This window comes from Copadichromis virginalis, linkage group LG20, assembly GCF_057382275.1.
Source record: "Copadichromis virginalis isolate Kocher_CV1m ecotype Utaka linkage group LG20, C_Virginalis_male_GT1.1, whole genome shotgun sequence".
NCBI lineage: Eukaryota > Metazoa > Chordata > Actinopteri > Cichliformes > Cichlidae > Copadichromis > Copadichromis virginalis.
The window spans coordinates 24,424,492-24,446,990 of NC_140637.1; the positions used below are offsets into that span (position 1 = coordinate 24,424,492).

Genomic DNA, 22,499 nt, shown 5'->3' on the forward strand with positions numbered 1-22,499 from the left:
CTCTAATGATAAAAATTTTATTTGTGAAGAAGTTCATGAAGTCATTACTACTTAATGTTAAAGGGATGGTTGGCTCAATAGAGCTCTGACTTTTTGTCAGCCTGGCTACAGTGCTGAAGAGAAACCTGGGTTTTTTTTTTTATACATCTTTTACATTTTGAGAGAAGCCAATTGAGTCTAATAACAGATCAAATGCCATGTTGAGGCTGTCATTTTTAGCATCTACATGGATGTTAAAATCACCCACAATAATTATTTTATCTGAGCTGAGAACTAAATAAGATAAAAAGGCTGAGAAATCAGACAAACTCTGTGTAAGGCCCAAGTGGACGATAGATGATAACAAGTAAGACTGGTTTCTGAGTTTTACAGCTGGGGTGGACAAGGCTAAGCATCAGGATTTCAAATGAATTAAAAGTCTGTCTTGGTACTTTGTTAATTAATAGGCTGGTGTGAAAAATTGCTGCCACACCGCCCCCTCTGCCTGTGCTTCGAGATTTCTGGTAGTTAGAATGACTCGGGGGTGTTGATTCATTTAAACTAACATAATCATCCTGTTGCAACCAGGTTTCTGTAAGGCAGAGTAAATCGATTTGTTGATCAATTATTAAGTCATGTACTAACAGAGACTTGGAGGAGAGAGACCTAATATTTAATAATCCACATTTCACTGTTTTACTCTTTGGTTCAGATGTGGATACTGTATTGTTCTTTCTTTGTGATTGTTTATGTTTAAGTTGTTTATTGCTGGTTTTTAGTTTGTTTTTTGTCTTTTTGGGAGCTGACACAGTCTCTATGGAGATGGGTTTTTGGGGGGGTAGCAGGAGGAGAGAAGCTGCAGAGAGGCGTGTAAGACTGCAACTCTGCTTCCTGGTCCCAACTCTGGATAGTCATATTTTGGGGGGTTTAATAAATTTGTCCATATTTCCAGAAATGAGAGCTGCTCCATCCTGTCACGGTCCGCTGTGACAGACCGTGTGGAGAGTGCATGGAGGACTCAGGTGCAGACAAAAGTGACACGGGAGTGAACTTTAAACAAAAGCGAGCCTTTTATTGTGGCTGGTAACGCAAGAGAAACAAACCAGAATAAGGGCAGCACAAAAGCAATAACTAAACAGAAACCTAAACTGGGAATGAACTAAGGTAAGGCTATGATTTAGAATACAAAGGTCTGGGCATGGAAACACGGAGGGTGGGAACACAGACGACGCGACACAGACTGTATGAAACACAGAGACTAAATACACATGAGGGATGATCAGGGGAAGTGGATGCACACGGGGAACACAGGTGACACTGATAATCATAACAAGACACGGCAGGAGTGAACGTAACACTGATGGGAGATGGGCAAAGTAAAACAGGAAGTACACAGAGGTTCAAACAGGAGGAGAGAGAGCACGGGGAGAACGCAGACATAACGGGCTGGGGAAAACATAGAATAAAACACAAAGAGAGACGAGGGCTCATAAATACACAGAGGGGCACACAGGGGGTAAGAGTCACGAAGGGAAAACACATAAGGAACAACGTAACAGATCAACCCAGGAAGCATGGCCTAAATAAAGAACAAAATACAAAAATACATGAAAACTAAGAATACTGGGCCCACATGGCCCAGGACCATGACACCATCCAAAGTGGGATGGATGCCGTCTCTCCTAACAAGACCAGGTTTTCTCCAGAAGGTTTGCCAATTATCTATGAAGCCCACATCGTTTCTGGGACACCACTCAGACAGCCAGGAATTTAAGGAGAACATGCGGCTAAACATGTCACTCCTGGTCTGATTGGGGAGGGGACCAGAGAAAACTACAGAGTCCGACATTGTTTTGACAAAGTTGCACACCGATTCAATATTAATTTTAGTGACCTCCGTTTGGCGTAACCGGGTGTCATTACTGCCTACGTGAATTATGATTTTACTGAATTTACATTTACCCTTAGCCAGCAGTTTTGAATTTCCTTCAATGTCTCCTGCTCTGGCCCCTGGAAGACAATTGACTATGGTTGCCGGTGTCTCTAGCTTCACATGTCTGAGAACAGAATCACCAATTACCAGAGTTTGAACCCCGGCGGGTGTGTCGCCGAGTGGGGAAAAACAGTTGGACACATGAAAAGGTTGGTGGTGTACCTGGGGCTTCTGTTTAGGACTATGCTTCCTCCTCACCGTCACCCAGCCACCCTCTTTCCCCAGCTGCTTGGGGTCTGCCGGGGAACAGCTAGTGGGGCCTACGCTTTCTTTGGCTGCACCAGCTACAGGGGCCTGGCTAGCTACGGCTGAATGAAGGGTGCGAAGCCGAGTCTCCAATTCAGTAATCCTGGCCTCCAGAGCTGCAAATATGCTACATTTGTTACAGATATCATTACTGCTAAAGGAGGCCTAGGAGTAACTAAACATCTGACACAATGAGCAAGAAAGTGCAGGAGGGACAGGTGAAGTAGCCATGGTGCTAACGAGTCGGCTATGAGCTAAGCTAAGCTAGCGAAACAGTACAGAGACAGTGAGTGAATTCTTTGGCTATAAATTAGGTGGTGACTACACAGAAAGTGTGCTTCGGATGAAGCACGTGAAGATTGTATTTAATTTAATTAATTAAATTGCTAAGCAGATAAGCTACTCAGAAACACCACTGTGTTTGAGCAGGAACAGGAAGTAATACTCTACCACAGAGCGAGCGAATACCAAGTGACTGTAAACTATACAATACATATTATGCATTTCAGATTGCTCAAATTAAATCATGTACATTACAAATCTCGTTCCCCTGTTGACTGTAGCTAGAACTATTCGTCTTTGTACAATTTAACCATGTTTTTCTCTCCCTTTTCTCCGTTAGCAGTAGTTTACCGTTTTTTTTGCGTCTTTTTTGTACATCAAGCTAGTGGGATGTGAGATGTAGGGATATGGTTTTTTAATTTTGTTGTCTGGGTGGAAATTCAGGAGATTGGTGGCTCCGGGAGATTTTCGGGAGGGGCACTGAAATTCGGGATTCTCCAGGAAAAATCGGGAGGGTTGGCATGTATGGTATCACTTAAGCCATCTTATTTTGTATTGCTTTAAATTCAGCGTTTGTACATCAGCTTTGTAAAGCAAATTGGGACTTTTTTTTTAAATGTGCGATTAAAAACAACATTTGCATGCTTGCTTTTTTTCACTTTGATCCTGTCGCCACTAAAGCACCTGTCTGTGTATTCTTGTAGCATGAGGATGCCTCTATTAATATGCTTGATCGCCTACTGGAACAAGAAAATGGCCTGAAGAAAATGATGAAGGAGTATGGACTGAAAATAGAAGAAAAAAGTTATCCTGACCGGGTGTTCATTGAAGAACTGATTAAAGGACGTCCGAAGAAGGAATCAGATCAGGATGGAAAATCTCAGGAGAAGGAACCAGATCAGGATGAAAAATCTCAGGAAAAGAAACCAGATCAGGATGGAAAATCTCAGGAGAAGGAACCAGATCAGGATGAAAAATCTCAGGAAAAGAAACCAGATCAGGATGGAAAATCTCAGGAGAAGGAACCAGATCAGGATGGAAAATCTCAGGAGAAGGAACCAGATCAGGATGGAAAATCTCAGGAGAAGGAACCAGATCAGGATGGAAAATCTCAGGAGAAGGAACCAGATCAGGATGAAAAATCTCAGGAAAAGAAACCAGATCAGGATGGAAAATCTCAGGAGAAGGAACCAGATCAGGATGAAAAATCTCAGGAAAAGAAACCAGATCAGGATGGAAAATCTCAGGAGAAGGAACAAGATCAGGATGAAAAATCTCAGGAAAAGAAACCAGATCAGGATGGAAAATCTCAGGAGAAGGAACCAGATCAGGATGAAAAATCTCAGGAAAAGAAACCAGATCAGGATGGAAAATCTCAGGAGAAGGAACAAGATGAGGATACGGTACTGATCAGTTGTGTGAATTCACAATCATCGCTGCTGCAGAAGTGAGAATCTAATGCTTCTAGTCTGGCTTTATCTCCACAGTGGGAGTATAAAGGTCGAAAAAAGGAAAAATCCTTTCTCTATGAAATTGTGGCAAACAAGGAAACCGGGATTGATGTTGACAAGTTTGACTACTTTGCCAGGTGAAGCGTGCTTTACAAAAGAAAAATTCAATTTTTGTAGTAGACTTAGTGGTTCTTTGAAGAGTTTACCACAAGCTTTTTTTGTTGGTTTGTTAGTTTGCTTGCTTGTTTGATGTTTGTTTGTTTTTTTAATTCACATTTCCTCTCTCCCATCTCAGGGATTGCCACCACCTGGGCATCCGGAACAACTTTGACCATCAACGCTTCATTATGTTTGCCAGGGTGTGTGATGTGGAGGAGGAGGATGGGAGCAAAAAGAAAACAAAAATTAAGCACATTTGCTCTAGAGACAAGGTATTGACCTCTGCTTTTTTTTTTAAATCAATTTTTAAGGAAAACTATATTTCAGTTCAGTTCAGTTCATTTTTATTTCAAACATTTCAAACATGTGCCTTCACAATCATTACAAAATATCATTCCATTATTTGTTTGAAAAGGAGTAGGCTGAAGTATTTACTTATTTGTCCCTACCCCCTCAAGTTTTACCTCTCATTCATTTAATTTTTTTTTGTCTTAAATTAAACAAACAACATATGAAACATATAAACATATGAAGTAAAACAAAACATAACATACATAAATCAAAAACAAGAAATTAGCAAGCCCCACCACAGTATAGTTTCTTTCATATGAAAAATACAGAATGTGTATATTTGCAGATACACAAGTTACACAAGTTATATATGAGTAGCTATAACTAAACTATGCTGTCAACAGGAAGTGGCAAATCTGTATGACATATTCCAACAAAGGCACTCTATCCACAGAAGAGCCTGCAAGCACAAGATAGCGTTGGCTGTAGAAATTATGTGAGTGTACTCAAAATACTAGCACAAAATTTAGCTTGTTTGCAGTGTGCCACTAAAGTCATATGTTGGGTCATTATTTCCAGGATCAAAGATGCCCTCGTGCTAGCAAATGAGGTTCAAGAAATGCATATTGAAACTTCAAATGCTACGTTTTCTCTCTCTGAAGCCAAAGACAACATGGAGGCATACATGAAGCTGACAGGTAGTGGCTTTGATCTGTGTTGTGTATAAATTACAAATTGTCTTTACATGCATTTTTTTTTTTACCTATAAAAGTTTTTATTTATCTCATTCAGTTTATTTCAGATAAACTAAATACAGATATGAATTGGGAAAGATTATGGACAACACACAAATAGGACTATGTTCCTTTTGACTGACATTTTTGAAACAATTTAACTGTATATTTATTTAACCTCCTAGGACCTGGCGTCCACATATGTGGACATCACATTTTGGGTTATTTAGACCAAAATACTCAATTTTGCTCTAGAGGGGCCTGATATCCACTTACGAGGACATTATACTGCTACTGTTCTATTGAAATTTCAAACGAATATCCTCATATGTGGCTCTCATTTTTCTTAGAAACAAAAATCAGGTTAAAAAATAAATAAATCTGGTAATTCTTTGTTTTTACATTCATCAGGCCCCAATATGCCCAAATATCAAAGAGAAATTAAAACGCATGCCGTGGAAGAGTTCAGGTCTTACGGTGTGTTCACACCGAACGTGATAGACGCGACCAAAACGCGCCAGACGCGTGCAAATTTGCACCTCAACACGTGTGCAACGCGAATTAGACGCACGTCAAATGCGCCAGTCACGCTACTTTGACGCGTGTTTGACGCGTTTTCGCAACGCTAATCTGCTCCTGAATTTTCGCAGGACCCCCAGTCGCAGGTCATCACGCTTCTCCATTGACTTTACATGTAAACCTGACGCTCTGGTCGCGTCTATCACGTTCAGTGTGAACACACCGTTAGGAGGTTAAACTACTGTTCTCTGCAGAGGGGCTTTACTCTATTACACTATATTTAGTAATGTTTGCTATAATAATACAGTTGGTTTTTTGTGATATAAGTTTGTGTAAATAACTTTGTAAGATGAATTTTATTGTTTTATCTTGTTTGAACTGTCTTAACTTCCAATTTATTTCTGTTTACTCTGTAGATCATGTGATAGAAAAAATACTCAACTCTACTTCAGATAAGTTGAAGAAGGCAAGGAAGATTCTAAAGAGGGTCATGGATCGAGACCTGTACTACTGTGTGGGTCAGGCCACGGTAAGCAATTATGTTTTTATGTGCCTGTATTACAAGTCAAGTATTCACACTGAATGGGATCCATTGACAGAGAAAGGGAGGGAGGAAGCACAGAACCTGAGCTTAGAATGCATGCAATACTACTTTCAAAGAGTCAATTTTCCATGCATGTACTAAAATACCAAGCTGTTAATGTATATCTGAAGAAAGAATATATCTGAAGAAAGTTTTGGAACAGCTCATATTTGATGGGTGAGAAATATTGTGTTTGAAGCAGAGAAATTAAGAAACATAGATTCTTTAAACATTTGGTTTGATGTGATCATGCTTGCTGTGTTTTTTCAGTACTGACTAAATCCTTTTCTTCCCCCTCCCACTTTTTCAATACAAGAAAAAAGACCAATTGGACATATCAGAGGTAAGTATGAGAACAGCTTAAAAAAACAATATTAACAAAACAATAATAATAAGACACATGTTTTGACCTCCATCCTTCAGGAGAAGAAGAAAAGTTTAAAAGAACTGTTCAAGGACGTTCCTGGGGTCGATAAGAATGAGTTTGTGATTATTGTGAGTTTTATTAATTTGTGAACCTTTCTTAAAATATTAATTTTTGTTGTTGATTTTTTTAAGATGTTTCCAACCCCCACTGGGCAATTATTTCATGTGAATATGAACATAGTCCTCCCTGTAGCTTTTCATTTTAGGTTGTGCCTTTGGTTTGATGTTATCATGCTTGCTGTGCATTTTCAGTACTGAATAAATCTTTTTCTTCTCCCTCCCACTTCCCCCCTTTCTCAGCTCAAGGAAAAATACAACAAGGAAGGAAAAAAGGAAAAAATGAAGGTAAGAATGAGAGCAGCTCAAAAACAAGATTAACAAAACAATAATAAAAATGCACATTCTGTCCTATTATCTCCTTCATTGTTCAGGAGTTGAAGGCAAATTTGACAAAAGAACTGAATAAAAAGTGTCCTGGGGGAAATTTTGAAGTCATTGTGAGTTTTATTGATTAATAACTTTTCTTAAAATCTGGATTTTTTTCCCCGAATGTATTTAAAATATGTGTGCAACCTCCACTGGGCCAATATTTATATGTGGATATAAACACAGGCTTCTCTGTAAAATTTTATTTTAGCCTGTCACTTTTGACTATGGGATGAACACTGAGGACCCCATCAGTAAAGCATTTTTCTATCGCAAGGATAACCCTGACAAAGGAATCCCAATCTCCAAATCAAAGGTGAGAACTACAGCCTTTATTTCTATGTGCTGTGTTCTTTTTTTATGCATCTCCATAAGAAAACATTGGCTGTGTAATACGTAATTTATATGCTGCTGTGCCTGATGTCAGGTGTCGAAGCTTCTCCCAGAGCGCTTTTCTGACGAGACACTTAGGGTTTACTGGAAGAACCGTAAATCAGAATCAGACTCAGAATCAGAATCAGAAGACATAGAAAAGAAAGAAAACGATATCAAGAAAGCTTTCAAGGACTGGTGCAAGGACTATGGCTTTGAGGTACTACTTACTTTATTCTATTTAATTGCTTTGATCAGCATTACTACATAATAAGCAAAATGATGTGAGTGTAAGTAGGAAAACTGTCTATCTTGTCAGATCCCTGAGTTCAGATTACACTTCAAAACTCTAACATATTGGTGGTACTAATAAGCTTTATTTACAGGATGTGGAAGAGGAGGATAACACTGACCCCAACACTAGTTGAGCAACTCCAGGAAATGACCAGACGATCTGAACATGTGAAAGATTCATGTATCAAGTTTTTGTGTGACTGTAGGGATTTTAATATGGGTGTTTTGAATCTGGCAATTAATGTAGTTTGGAGATTTTAAATATTTTTGTTTGTTTTTTTTCTTATCTTAACCATCTGATTTATTCTAGATATGAAATTTTATCAAAATATTACATGCTGAATGACTTTCAATCTGTTTTTTGTGATTGATACAAACTGATACTAAGTACTTCCTGCAACAATTCCCTCAAAATGTATCAATATGAAACAAACTCTTGATAATCTAAAGTGAGTCATTTATTGTAATGTTTCGACTACTTATTGCACATTTTCACAAGAATCACACTAAATAGATTGTGTTGTTTCAAAACATGCAGTTTTGGGTAGCATTATGATTTGCTTCTTGTGTGAATATTCATTATTTTTCATGTCATCGCTAAATGAAAATCTACAAAGGTTACAATCTTTTAGCTGCTTTCCTATTCCAATTTGTTTACCGCTGATTTCAGGTAAATTCAAAATAAAGCTCTTTTTCCCTCATGTTTTGTGTCATCGTGAATGTGGCATGAATGACAAACCCAACCACATCATCACACTTTTCAGCAAACATTTTATTTCTGGTTGTTGTTTCCACAATACTCGCAGCTACAGCTTTTTAGCTTCCAGCCTCCCATAGACCAACAACAACTACCACAGACTTTTATACAGGGGAGGCACGATGAGCTGATTGAGCTTAGGTGTATCACCCTCTAACGCTACTAACCACGCCACAGTGAAGTTACAGCTATAACATTTATGCCACAACAATGTGCATCCCTCGGTTCTGCCAGAAAAAGGTAACCATAATGCTCCATGCACAATGGCACCCATGGAAAACTAACTTGAAACTTTAACCACTTAATACTTAATTATGAAAACTTTAAGCTTATCTTCTCTCATAAAATGAACCCGACACCATCTGTAAAGAATCCATCCACCCACAAAGCGAGCCAAGAACCTGAAAGAATGATAAAGCTGAGTAGAGCTTAAAGCTTAAGTGGAATTTCTGACTAGTAAGGACAACAGCTTCTTGAGAGCATCTGAAGAATCTTTTGCAGTTCTGGATGGGTTGGAGGTTCCACCCAAAGAGCTGATTGAGAAGGTGCCAAGTAGGCGCCAGCCAAGAGCCATCATATGCTTTGACATCATCAAGTTGCCTGACTACTGCCACAACTATCTGACACAGGGCTTTGTCTTGTTTTAATGCCAAAAAAAGGGGTTCTAAAGTTTTGAAGGATTTCCAACGTTTTTCCTGGAGTGTCTCTCTGAACAAGTTTAATTTAAGAGCAGTTTTAAAAAAACTTTGTTGTTTATGAACGTGTTTTTATTCCTTTCCTATGTAGCTCTGGAGCGCTATTCAAAGCTAATAAATCTTTACTTATTAATAGTAATATACAAAAAAAAATACAAAAAATATAAAGTGAAAAGCATAAAAGGAGAGTGGACATTCACTAAAAGGAAAATTAAACTGGGCAACACAAAAACCAACACAGAGAGAGATCCTGGAACATGGAGGGAGATGAACAGACAATCCAGCAAGGGACAAAAGGGAACTGACAAAATATGTACAAATAAGAGCGATTAGGGAATGTGGAGACACATGGGAATCAAGAGGGACAGATCAGACACAACAAAGTCAAAGAAACCTTTATTTTTCACATGCAAATATTACAGCCTGCAGTGAAATTGGACCCCCCCCGAACAAACATACATAGCACAGATGTCACATGGGAAAACAGGTCTGAGATAGAGAAAAAACTAGGAAATGTGCAATACAACGGGTAGGTGGAGGAGGGGAAAAAAGAGACCTCTACTCATACTCGGCTCCTGGTGGGAGGTCAGTATGAGAACAGAAAAACAAACAAAACTCCTCAGCACAGAGAGCACATAAATCTCCACATCAAAACACCATGAAAACAAATGGCAAGCAACAGGGGTGGTTAAGGGGTAAGGGGTAAGGGGGGGGGGGGTGAGCCGATGTAGACACAGCCATCCTGCCCTACTGCCATTCGTCTGGTGCGGGGGCAGAGCCGCTGTCTGACCTTAGCTGGAGATAAAATCTAGCTTCTTTCACCTCAGGCAGCTGGCAAAAATAAAGCCAATTCTTTCACGGCAGCACTTTGAGACAGTGATCCACGCCTTTGTTAGCACTCGGCTGGATTACTGTAATGCACTTTATATAGGGGTCAGTGCATTATATATTAGTCATCTACAGAGGGTGCAAAATGCCGCAGCTCGTCTTTTAACTGGCACTCGAAAGTTTGAGCACATTTCCCCTGTTTTAGCTTCACTTCACTGGCTGCCCATTTCTTTTAGGATTCATTTTAAAATTCTTTTATTTACTTTTAAAGCTCTCCATGGCCTAGCTCCATCTTATCTCTCTGAGCTGCTACAGCCTTATACACCCACCCGCTCTCTCAGGTCAGCTGATCAGCTGCTCCTGAAGATACCCAGGACTGGGCGTAAACTTAGAGGAGATCGTGCTTTTGCTGTAGCAGCTCCCAAACGGTGGAACGAGCTTCCTTTAGAGATTAGACAGGCCACTTCTTTATCTGTTTTTAAGTCACTCTTGAAAACCCACCTCTTTACCTTGGCCTTTGACACCACGTGAGATGTTGGTTTTTTATTTTTATTTTAGTTGTTTTTAGGTGATTCGATGCTGTTTTATCTTGTTTTTGCTTTAACATAGGGCTGTTTTAATTTTATGTCTTATGTGTTTTATTTATTTAATTTGCTGTTTTTTGTTATTCTATTGTTTTAACTTATTTTCTGTACAGCACTTTGTTCCTGTGCTGGGTATTTTAAAGTGCTTTATAAATAAAATTGGATTGGATTGGATTGGATAAGCATTTGGAGGTGTTTGGAATCCAGATGGGGACGAGGAGTCTAAACTGTTCTGTTATCAGGGAGAGAATTTGTTGTTGTTGATCAGCTTCAGCCTTGAGACCACAGCCAACGCCGATAAGGAATATCTAAATGAGTTGACAAATCCATTTGGAATTATTGCCATTTCTGAAACATGGATTTATGCTGAGAAAGGACTGGACTTTGGACTGATGGGATATGATGTGAATTGTGTAAATAGAAGGAACAAAAGTGGAGGGGGAGTAGCTGTGTATGTGGATAAAAACCTAAATTACAAGGTGGTGGAAAGTATGACAACTGCGATTGATAATGTATTAGAATGTGTAACAATTGAAATTTATAAAGAAAAAGAGAAAAATGTAATAATTAGCTGTATATATACAGTGGCTTGCAAAAGTATTCGGCCCCCTTGAACTTTCCCACATTTTGTCACATTACAGCCACAAACATGAATCAATTTTATTGGAATTCCACGTGAAAGACCAATACAAAGTGGTGTACACGTGAGAAGTGGAACGAAAATCATACATGATTCCAAACATTGTTCAAGCGATCATTCAGAAATGGAAGAAGTATGGCACAACTGTAAATCTACCAAGACAAGGCCGTCCACCTAAACTCACAGGCCGAACAAGGAGAGCGCTGATCAAAAATACAGCCAAGAGGCCCATGGTGACTCTGGACGAGCTGCAGAGATCTACAGCTCAGGTGGGGGAATCAGTCCATAGGACAACTATTAGTTGTGCACTGCACAAAGTTGGCCTTTATGGAAGAGTGGCAAGAAGAAAGCCATTGTTAACAGAAAACCATAAGAAGTCCCGTTTGCAGTTTGCCAGAAGCCATGTGGGGGACACAGCAAACATGTGGAAGAAGGTGCTCTGGTCAGATGAGACCAAAATGGAACTTTTGGCCAAAATGCAAAACGCTATGTGTGGCGGAAAACTAACACTGCACATCACTCTGAACACACCATCCCCACTGTCAAATATGGTGGTGGCAGCATCATGCTCTGGGGGTGCTTCTCTTCAGCAGGGACAGTGAAGCTGGTCAGAGTTGATGGGAAGATGGATGGAGCCAAATACAGGGCAATCTTGGAAGAAAACCTCTTGGAGTCTGCAAAAGAGTTGAGACTGGGGCGGAGGTTCACCTTCCAGGGCAACAATGGTGTCATGGCTGTGTGCAGGCAGGCAGAGAGGAAGGATCCTAAATGCAGGATTTGGAGGCAGACGTGAACTCAAAAACACTCAGCTTTATTGCTGGGCATTAACAGAACATAAACTTAACTAAACTGAGAATACAAAACTAACTAAGCGGACAGGCAGGCTAGCAGACAGAACACACAGTTAACGTGAGGGTACGACGCGACACTGAGCAAAGGCAAACACAGGGCTAATACACACAGGGAAGTAATCAGGGAATGGAAACCAGGAGGGAGACACAGCTGGGAGAGATTAGGACTAACGAGACAGGGGGGAGCGAAGCCGGACACACTGACATAAGACATAATCCTTTAAAATAAAACAGGAAACAATACACAAAGATGCAGACTAAGAAACACGGCCTTTACACGGGCAGAACTAAACCTAAATCAGATTAAGCTGGAACATACTAAATAATACTAATCATCACCATCATCATAATCTCCTGAAAACAGATCAAGAAAATAACCAAAAATACAAAATCAAACCAAAACATGAGAACTCAAAATGCTGGTCAATTTGACCCAGAACCGTGACAAATGGGATGGTTTAAAACAAAACATATCCATGTGTTAGAATGGCCCAGTCAAAGTCCTGATCTACATCCAATCGAGAATTTGTGGCAAGATCTGAAAACTGCTGTTCACAAACGCTGACCATCTAATCTGACTGAGCTGGAGCTGTTTTGCAAAGAAGAATGGGCAAGGATGTGCAAAGCTGGTAGAGACATACCCTAAAAGACTGGCAGCTGTAATTGCATCAAAAAGTGGTTCTACAAAGTATTTTTTTTTCTTTTTTTTTGCCTGTCCTGTTTGGCTCTTTTGCCATCAGAATTATTGTCTAAAGGCAAAGAAACATGCCCAACGGATTTACTTTACCAAATTGACCAACCCAGCCTTGCTGTATTGGTCTATTTGATTCGCCTTTTATTGTTTATTTTATTTTAACCTGCTAAATACGGGACAGACTTGACTGGGGAAAAGAAAGGGGAGAAAGAAAGAGGGAAAGAAAAACAGCGGGGAAGAGGAATGGTGATAAAGGGCAAAAAAACAAAAACCAACAAAATAAGCAGACAAAAAATATATATATCAATCACCTGGATCACCTGTTGAGAAAGAAAAAAGACCCACCAACGCACCGATGTCTGAGGGCGTCTGCCACTGGCAGGGGGAGGGGAGGGGTGGGGGGAGATAGGCCTCCATAACTTGGAGGGCCTGAGATTTCCCTAGAGAGGTGGCGTCTAATATCCAACCTGACGTATAAACACAGAAAAATAGGCACACACAGATACAAACATCCATTCCCACCCTCATGCTCTCATATGCAAATACTCAACACTCACCCAACGTGGAGACAGACATAAATAGACACTGTACACACAATCACACTCCCCAAGCGTACTCTAAGCCCCAGGTCTAGGTACCCTTGCCCCTGGAGGGGGAAACTGCACTCAGACCCAGGTAGTGTTACCCTTTTCCCTGGGGTGGAGTGAAGCAGACTGCCCTGGCCAGGCAGCAGCAGGGAGGCCCCACATTCCAGACCCCAACTGGACGGCCAACTCCTCCTCCTAGCCCCCCCGCTCCAACAGGCAGCAGAGAACGGGGGTGTGTGAAGACTCTAAACCTCACTCCGCCCGCTCATATGTAGTGTTGGTGTATGTGTGTTCTAAGGTGCATTTAAAACCCAGGAGGGCATGGAGCTACCTGCCAGAGAGCAGCAGGTAAGCGCATAGCCCCTAAACCCCCATGTATAAGCTTAAAAACACTACAAAAGACCAAGGATAAAGGAGGATTAGAACTACCTAACTTTCAGCACTACTTCTTAGTATTAAATTCCAGTTCTTTTGGATTCTTTAGGGCCAAGAAAGACACGGCTCAAAAGTGGTCCTTTTACTTTTAAAATTATCTTTATTTTACATATCCGGGATATGGAGACCTGAACACAAAACACACAACCCCAGGTCTGAAGCACAAACGGAAGCCTAGTTATTTATATACTTGCACTCTACGTCACACCACACTTTAAGTTTCCATCAAACGGCATAGTTGGTTTGACTTTCTACTGCAATTACCATGCTTCTGCAAAAGCATACAGTTTCCTGTCAGCACTTTTGGCACAGAGTGTACTCAGAGTTAGGCCTTTCTTATATAAAGCAATATAATCAGCATATAAGCATTTAAGATTATAAATTTAAACCTCAACAGTTCCCCCTCTTCATTTCTCACTTGAGAATGAGTCATGTTGGGGACTCTAATCAAAAGTATTAACCTAATTATGTGTATAAGTGTGTTAGCATCTATCCATCGGCACTCAAGGTCATCTCTACAATATATCAGTTCAGTCAGTCACGCTGAACAACGTTGACCGAGTGACAACTCCTATGAGCACAGTCGCAATTTGTGTATAAAAAATCATTTATATATATATATATATATATATATATATATATATATATATAATCTTCAATTTTATTCATTTGGGTAAGCAACACGTTTAACAACCTTTAACCCCCTTTAAGAAACTATCTTCTTCTCTTATCTGATCATCTCAAGCACGTCCTGTACTCAACTTACTTCCTGTTTTTAGTCACACGTACATTTACAAGCTCTACCACATTTGCCCTATATGGTTGTCTCAGTCTCCAGATGTTTTCCTGATGACCTATTCAGAGCAGGCCTATTTTCACACCTTCTGCATTACTTCTTGCTAAGCAAAGACAAAGCAAACTGTTTTTCACCTTTACCCCAGAAACCAATCTACGTCATGTCTGTGTCTGTAAGCGTGCATTAAAAAAAAACTGTTGCAAGTGCAAAAGTTTCCACGCAAAATGTGTCTTAACTCTCACCTACAAATGAACCTTCATGTTATCTATGTCTAGAAGCATTTTGTTTTTACATTGACCCCCTACATATTCTACTAAAAAATCAAAGGAAAAACAAAACAAGCATTTTCATTCAATTAAGTTTAAGCATAGAAGCAATTACTTATCTGTAAGTTTTATCATAGCTAAATCATCAAGCTCCCTTGATAAAGCCCCTTATTTCAAAGGCAGCCAAAAGATTAAGTCTGCAAAGCATCCCCTTTCTCTCCCCAACAGAGTCAATTGTTTGTCCCCCTTTATTCATGGTAGCCTTGGTCCAGTTGTCAGTCCAGTCACAGTCCAGTCATTCACACATTCACTCAAAAGAAAAACACTTGTCTATCATTTTGGTCTGGATTGACACGCCGCAATCCTTTTAGACAGGAACTCCAGATTCCCACAGGTGGCCTTCTCCTCAGCCAGCTATAATCTGGAAAAGGTCACCTTATATTTGCTCTCCCAAAAAAATTTTTTTAGCGCTGTTAATTCAATCTTGCAGGCCTGCTTACAACAAAAATGAGAAAAAGACAGCTGATTATTAGCTCATCAAAACACAAAACATAATCACCTGACAGGTTTTCTCTAAGTGCACTGTTACAATTTTAAAGGGCCCAATTCTAGACATGTCCATGTTTAATAAAACTCCCTCTATTAAAATAAGAAAACAACCCAAACCTAACTGACAGAATCCACCCATCACTCAAACAACAACCCCAAAGATCTTAAACACAAAAAAATTTCTTATTAATCTATCGATATGTTGTGGGGATTAGAACTTCAGGGCCACAAAGGTTTTGCCCTACTCTTGGTTTAACTAATACTTACATAGTCTGAAATCACACTTAAAATCACTCCCTCTGTTCATTTTCCCCACATCATATCTTAGTGGTTGGCCTCAGATTCCACAGCGTCCCAAGAGTCCGAGGTCAACTGACATAATTTCACCTGCTAAATACACAAAAAATCTTGTTAAAAGCCACACAATTTGCACACAATAATGTTCCCCTTTAAGCACTTTAACATACTTAGATTTAGCATAAGATATAAACCCGTTATAACAATGTGTCATCACTAAATTATAAATTTCTTGTCCAACTCTGTACTTCTAAACAGACCTGACCACGTTAATTAATTATCCTGTTACTTTACCATTATATATTTCACCAACTAAATCTTCTCAGTCTCTGCTATGTTTCCTCCATTCAAAGCCTCTGACACCCAGCCACACAGGAAGCTTCTTTCTCACCACTCGCATGTGCAGGGGTTTTCATCTTCTTCTGTTCGTTTAATGGCAGTTTACTCCCCAGTGTACGAGGATACTGCCACCTGCTGACCGAGCGAATGAACCCTATTGTAAACTGAATTAGCGTCATTACAAACATGTGTTAAATTTGATTTAGTGATAGTCGAGTGTGTTTATGCTTGTCTCTGTGGAGAGGATTGATTGGAATAGTGATGATGATGCCCGCTATCACTGTCAATTGTCAGTAAACACTTCATCTGGCTGATGAATCTTCACGTGACATATTACAAAGTCTGTATTATTAACTCTGTAATTAGGCGCCATTCTTCTTATTTTATGGCGCTGTTGTTCAACACTCTCTGTTGAGGAGAAAAGCATGAATTTGTTTGTATACGGATTATCCATTGTTTAAATGTCCCAGTAGTCAAAAAAGAGGCAGAGCTGTTGAGAAATGCTAGGAGCTAACTGGGCGCTAACTGTATCATTCAAATATATTGAATGTCACAATGTTGGCAAAGAGAGGAAGTGACGTAAGATTTGCTCATGCGGGGTACCGATTGGATTTCCGGTACGGATCGGGTAGCAACAGACAGCGTCCTCCTTTTCCCCGAATTTGAAAGAGGGGTCGGGTGTGTCCTTCGTGGCCCACCATATCCCAGAATTCATAGCGCAGCCCAGCCAAACTCCAGTTTCCGGCAATGGCGGCTGCTACCAAGTTTTAAAATTACTCTTATTAATCTTTCTGAATCACAAAATAAACTTTTAACATATTTTCAGGCGAGAATGTGGGTGTGTAAACTTCAAATATGTGCTTGGTTTACCAAGATATCGCATATTTGCAAAAGTGCTTCAACGTTTTCAGAGACGTCTGTTACCTACCAGCTCGATAGCTAACCGAGAGCTTGGTCACTAGAGCCGCCGAGAACGGCACAACTCCCGGCACATCATTTTCAGATCACCACCGTCTTTCGCTACTCAGGTTAAACATAAGTTTAAGGTCAGCCTACCCGACCTTCTGAGGACCCGTAGCCCGCGAAGGCCGGATCCTCAGGAGGATTCAGCCCATGAAGTTGGACACGACCTCAGTGTTCCGATTACCTTTACTTCACTTTAAAAAAAATAAAATAAAAAAATAAAATAAAATAAAAACTGGGGGCAGGGATAGCTCAGTAGGTAAAGTGGTGGCCCCATGATCGGAAGGTCGGGGGTTCGACTCCACTAAACGGCTACCCTGAGGTACCCCTGAGCAAGGTACCGTCCCTACACACTGCTCCCCGGGCGCTGCACTGGTGGCTGCCCACTGCTTCACTGGGTGAATGGGTTAAATGCAGAGGAACTATTTCCCTATGGGGACTAACACGCACACTTTACTTTACACACTTTACCAGTCCGGGACTGGTTTTGCATGCTGACTGATAAAAAGCGCACCATGAACACATTTCATTGCAACTTACTGGCAGTTGTCTAGACTGTTAACAGACAGCAACAGATTCCAAGTTTCATTTCAAGTAATGGTGCATTACACAGACGCAAGCAATACAAGTGAAGTGTAATAGCTCATCACTTCAAAAATTACCATTTGCATGCACTATTATATATTATTCACCCTGTGTAAATAGCTTACCGTCACTTCTGTGGTTTGATCGGGTTCGATGGAATCCGGAGAAAGGACCCAGAATTTGCTTGCTGTCCCGCTCAGTCGAAAAGCGCGGTCCGGCGCATGCGCAATTGGGAACATAAGACTCATGGTTTGGGGGTATATTTTACTGCATTTTTTAATGTAATGTTGTTAGTCTTAAGAAAAGGGTATAATTAACCCATTACTTTATAATTCCTTGGCTGAGTGCAATAATAGAGTAAAATTTATATGATTTCCTTAGATTATATAGACCTCTCTCCAAAATAGCTTTTATCAGTGTATTCTTAGTGTAACAATCCCACACCCACTGCTGCTCCACTGCTCTCTTAAGTAGGGCCTCTTGATTAGGCACATCGGCAACAGGTGAGTGATTAATCCCAGGTGTGGCTGGCTCAAAGGCGGGAGACGCTCCAGGCCTGGTGTGGCAGCAAAACCAACATACCATGGCACACACACACACACTCACTCCAACTCGTACACAGGGAAGCGAGGGACCAGGGGCAGATCACACCAAACCATCATAAGCATTCCAGAAGACAAATGAAATGAATAAATATTTATCAAACCCAAAAATAACACTTGATCACTGGGTCACAGACCCAGGCCCATGACAGCCTTAGTGGAAAGTTTTAAATGTTTTGGTTTCTGTCATTTTCACAGTTGTTTCGTTTTCTATTATTTCTGATTTTGAAATACTCATAGATCTTTTTCTTTCATCCGGATAGTGGTTCTGACACTCCTTAGTCTTTTGTTTCACTTAACGTAGTCTCAAGGTGTTGGATTTGGGCTAAAACCTTCCATGCATGGTAAGGAGCTTTCTTGGCTTAATGTCAGTGGATTCTATCCCCTCTGTGGAGATTAGAATATTATTTTACTGTTACTATTCATAACCATTATCATTACTGTTGCATTACTTATCATTTATCATTATCATTTCATCAAACCAATTACTGAAGCTGTTGATGTTACATTAAAGTCTGTATTTCAGGTGTTAGCATAATCACATAATAATCTTTCATTGCAGGTGAAACTGTAATCATGTTATACACATTGCATTTTTGTTCTAATTATAGAGTTGAAGCTCGGTCAAGTTAATTAATGGTCTGAAGCTTCGGGCGACGCGGTGTTCGGCCGATCTATTGAGTAAAGTGACCCAAAGCTATGGAAGAATTGCATACATGCTTACAATACAATACACCACATATAATACAGGCCTGTGTGTTCAGCAGCCTGCTGCATTGGAGTTTGCCTGGTAACAGATGACTCAGAGTAGGTCATGCACTGAGGTCAAGACACACATAAGGCTGCCTGCACACATACACAGTATATAGACTTGTTTTGCTTGTAAATGGCATGCTCATGTTCTATTCTGAAGTGCAGTAAGTGAAATAACAGGAAGCATCTGGCGGTGGCGGAGGAACAGAGGAAGGAACTGTTCTTTTTTGAATGTGTTCAATGTCGGAATTACTGGAAGTGATGCATGTTAGTTATCTGCTTTGACGCATGATGCTCGTCATCAACTATGTTATATATATGACTGCTCGTTTATTGTTCTGGGGAGATCGAGGCTGATGTTTTGCAGAGCTCATCTCCACCACACGCGTGTGTAAATAAAATCATTGTTTTGATGCACAATGGACCTCCAGTCGTTTGTCTCTCACCTCAAATACGAAATCAGGACAGTTTTAGTGCCGAAAACCCAGTTTGAGGAGGGACTTGGGTTGGCTGAGGTCCGGCAGGTGCGGTCAAAGACGGTTTGGACCAGCAGGTCGACTGAGTGACGGGCCCTTAATAGAAAGGTAAGCACCACCTCTTGATTAAAGTAATATCCAAAGGTGCTAAATTGGAAATTAAGCTAAATTAAATGTTCACTCAGTAGTTTCTGGGGAAATGTCTGTGGTGATTTTGGGTAATTAGTGATAAAAAGTTTGGGGAATATTTGACTGACAAAATTTATTGCTGTTAATTCTGGGGTGAATTTTAAGTTAATAGGTTGTGTGTTTAAGTTAATATATTACGTGTTTAAGTTGATGTGTTATAATTGTTGACTGTGACGCCAGCCAAGCAAGGCTTAGGTTAGGGTATTTGGCTAAGGGATTTTATTCCCAGATCAGCAGAATTGGATTCAGGCATCACATAAGTGATGCTTTTAAAAGTATTTAAATTACTTTAAGACCGGAGTTGGACTCCGTAGAGCGCGGTTTGTTCAGCGTTTTGCAGCGACGGGTAACCGTGGACGCACGGTTATTTCTGACGACGTCCAGATCAGCTCGGGTGGTTCCCGCGGGATTTCGGACACCCGTTAAAAACCAGTTGGTCAGGGACCACATTTTTACTGCGCTGTTTGGGTGAAGAGTTGGACTCGGCCGTGACCATTCATCGTGACTGACAGGTGAGCTTTAAGTAAAGCTGAAGGCGCAAGTGGGATACTTAGACGCTGGATGTGGAGCTTCCTGTCGAGCTGCGGGAAGCGGTTATAAATTAATTATGGCTTAAAAATTTGACCGCTGTCGGCGAGGGTGTTCCCGAAGCGGGTTGATTGACCAGCAAGGTTGGACCTGGGCTTAGAGGCTTTTAAATTAGTCAAAAAGTTAGGTGTACTGGTACAGAGGTTCTGAAGGAGTGATAAGGAACTGTTGAATAACTTGTTTTGGCATCTGGTGTCTTTTGTCATGTTTATACACATCTGAGTATATAAAATAAAGTGTAAATTGGTTGTGTGAATTGTTAATATTGATTATGACTGGGTGTGCTGTGAAAGTGATTTGATACGGAAGCTGAGTGTATGAGGATTAAACAAAATAGTGTGTGTTTGTGGTGTGTAGAAATCGCGGCAGGAGGCCATGTCACGAGTTGTTGCAAACTGTGAAGTCAATTGGGGGGTTGAGTTTGGTTTTATATTTTTTAAAGGAAGAGAAACTGCGGTATCGAGTCCGTGGCGCAGTTTGAAAATTTGTGAGGTGCACAAGAGCGGATGGCACCCGCTCTGTGTGCCGTCTAGGGCGTTGTCCAGAATAAGCAGAGAAAGAAGTGTCTCGCAGAAAGTTTGAATGGGACTGCAGGGCTCGCAAAATCGCTAGCCCGACGTCCCGGGGCTAGTGATATTTCCAGTCGGGCTACCAAAATCTATCTCAGCCCTGCCCGTCGGGCTATCATAGGAAGTAAACTTTCTTTCGCAAATGTAGCTAAGTAATTAGCTGAGTCCTCATCAAAGAACAGTGCTCTTTAATGAATGCAGCACATAACTTTACATCGTAGAGGTAACAGGGAGACATATCGAGTTATCAGATAGCCGTCTTAACTATATTCTAACTCTACAATTTCCCGACTGCACTTTCCTCTTATTTCACGACACCACCCTCTAGTGGTGCAATATGGTATAGTCAGACAGGACACAACATCACTCACTAGCTTACTCTTCAAACGTGACACGTGAAATCTCCCGCAGCAAGCTTAAACGTGCTAGAGGTTGACTGCGCAGAGAATTTAAAAAAAAACTCTGGCATGTGTAAAGACAGATGGATTTACGCAGGTATTTTAGTTCTGCTGAGCCAAAAAAGACAGGTAAGGATGAAGAAGGGACAGGCAAAGAAAGACCTACCACAAAGCGGAAAAGTTATCATAAATCAGATTACGAGGCAAAAAGAAAGCGCAGTTTTTTGGATTCATGGACAAAAGAATTTCTGTGGCTGGAATATGACAAGGTAAATAACATGATGTTCTGCCGGGTGTGTCGTGAGTTTCCCTCTATTGCTGAGTCGACAAGCGCCTTTGTTACTGGGACCAGTAATTTTAGGAAAGACCCCATCAGAACTCATGAGAAATCTCTGCATCACAAGAAATGCATTGGTGCTCAGTCTGCAGCATCTGTCCCAGAACAAACACCAATTGCAAAAACCATACTAAAAATAAACCAAGCACAACAAGAAGTCCTGAAAAAGCTGTTTAGAACTGCGTACTATGTTGCAAAGAGTGAACTACCACTGGCAAAATTTAGCAGTCTTTGCAAACTTCAGAAAGCAAATGGCCTAGATCTTGGTTCCACTTACCTCAATGACCATGCTTGCAGAGAGTTTATTGGAGCAATAGCACAAACTTCAAGAGACCAGATTGAAAAGGAAATTCAAGAAAGCAGGTTCTTATCCATTCTTGCAGATGGCAGTACAGACACTGGTATAATAGAACAGGAGTTGGTTCACGTCAGGTATGTGAGGGATAATGGTGACATAGCCACATACATGATCAAATGTCAGCCAGTCAAGAGTGCAAATGCTGCAGGTATTTTAGAGGCTATTGATGAAGCAGTGAACACCATGGGTATCAGAGAGGACACATGGAAAAAGAAAGTAGTGTGTGCAAATTTTGATGGTGCTGCAGTGATGATGGGTGAGAAAACAGGAGTAGCTGGGAGACTGAAACAGAGGATACCCCACATCATAACAATCCACTGTGTGGCACACAAACTAGAGCTAGCCGTGCTGGATAGCGTGAAAGTCTGTGAGTACCTGGTGAAATTTGAAGATACACTGAAAACCATCTTTAAGATGTACTACTATTCCCCAAAGAAGCGAAGAGAGCTGACAGAAATAAGTGAACTGCTAAATGAGAGGCTGGCACATTTCAGTGGGCTGAAGAGCACACGGTGGCTTCCAAGCCGGCTGAGATGTCTAAAGGCTGTGGAAAAAAATTACACTCCCACTGTTGTTCATATGGAGAACATGGCAGAAGGAAGTGATGT

The 22,499-nt window shown here is 40.7% G+C and overlaps 1 protein-coding gene and 1 long non-coding RNA gene across 2 annotated transcripts in view; both read left to right on the forward strand.

Moving 5' to 3' along the window:
• The window catches only part of LOC146684871 (deoxynucleoside triphosphate triphosphohydrolase SAMHD1-like), a gene marked incomplete at its 3' end in the record, with an annotated part of 28,016 nt that extends 20,392 nt beyond the window's left edge, over window positions 1-7,624 (forward strand). The window contains exons 7-18 of the mRNA XM_085444661.1: window positions 3,205-3,903; window positions 3,988-4,088; window positions 4,247-4,382; window positions 4,806-4,897; window positions 4,981-5,099; window positions 6,071-6,183; window positions 6,554-6,580; window positions 6,661-6,732; window positions 6,964-7,008; window positions 7,095-7,160; window positions 7,301-7,405; window positions 7,517-7,624. Coding sequence (XP_085300787.1) covers window positions 3,205-3,903; window positions 3,988-4,088; window positions 4,247-4,382; window positions 4,806-4,897; window positions 4,981-5,099; window positions 6,071-6,183; window positions 6,554-6,580; window positions 6,661-6,732; window positions 6,964-7,008; window positions 7,095-7,160; window positions 7,301-7,405; window positions 7,517-7,624 — 1,683 coding nt within the window. The remainder of the gene's footprint in view (window positions 1-3,204; window positions 3,904-3,987; window positions 4,089-4,246; window positions 4,383-4,805; window positions 4,898-4,980; window positions 5,100-6,070; window positions 6,184-6,553; window positions 6,581-6,660; window positions 6,733-6,963; window positions 7,009-7,094; window positions 7,161-7,300; window positions 7,406-7,516) is intronic.
• LOC146684872 (uncharacterized) lies at window positions 7,625-8,456 on the forward strand. The gene is made up of 2 exons (XR_014917193.1): window positions 7,625-7,681; window positions 7,848-8,456. It is a non-coding gene; the product is annotated as an uncharacterized LOC146684872 (long non-coding RNA).
• The last annotated feature ends 14,043 nt before the right edge of the window (window positions 8,457-22,499 follow it).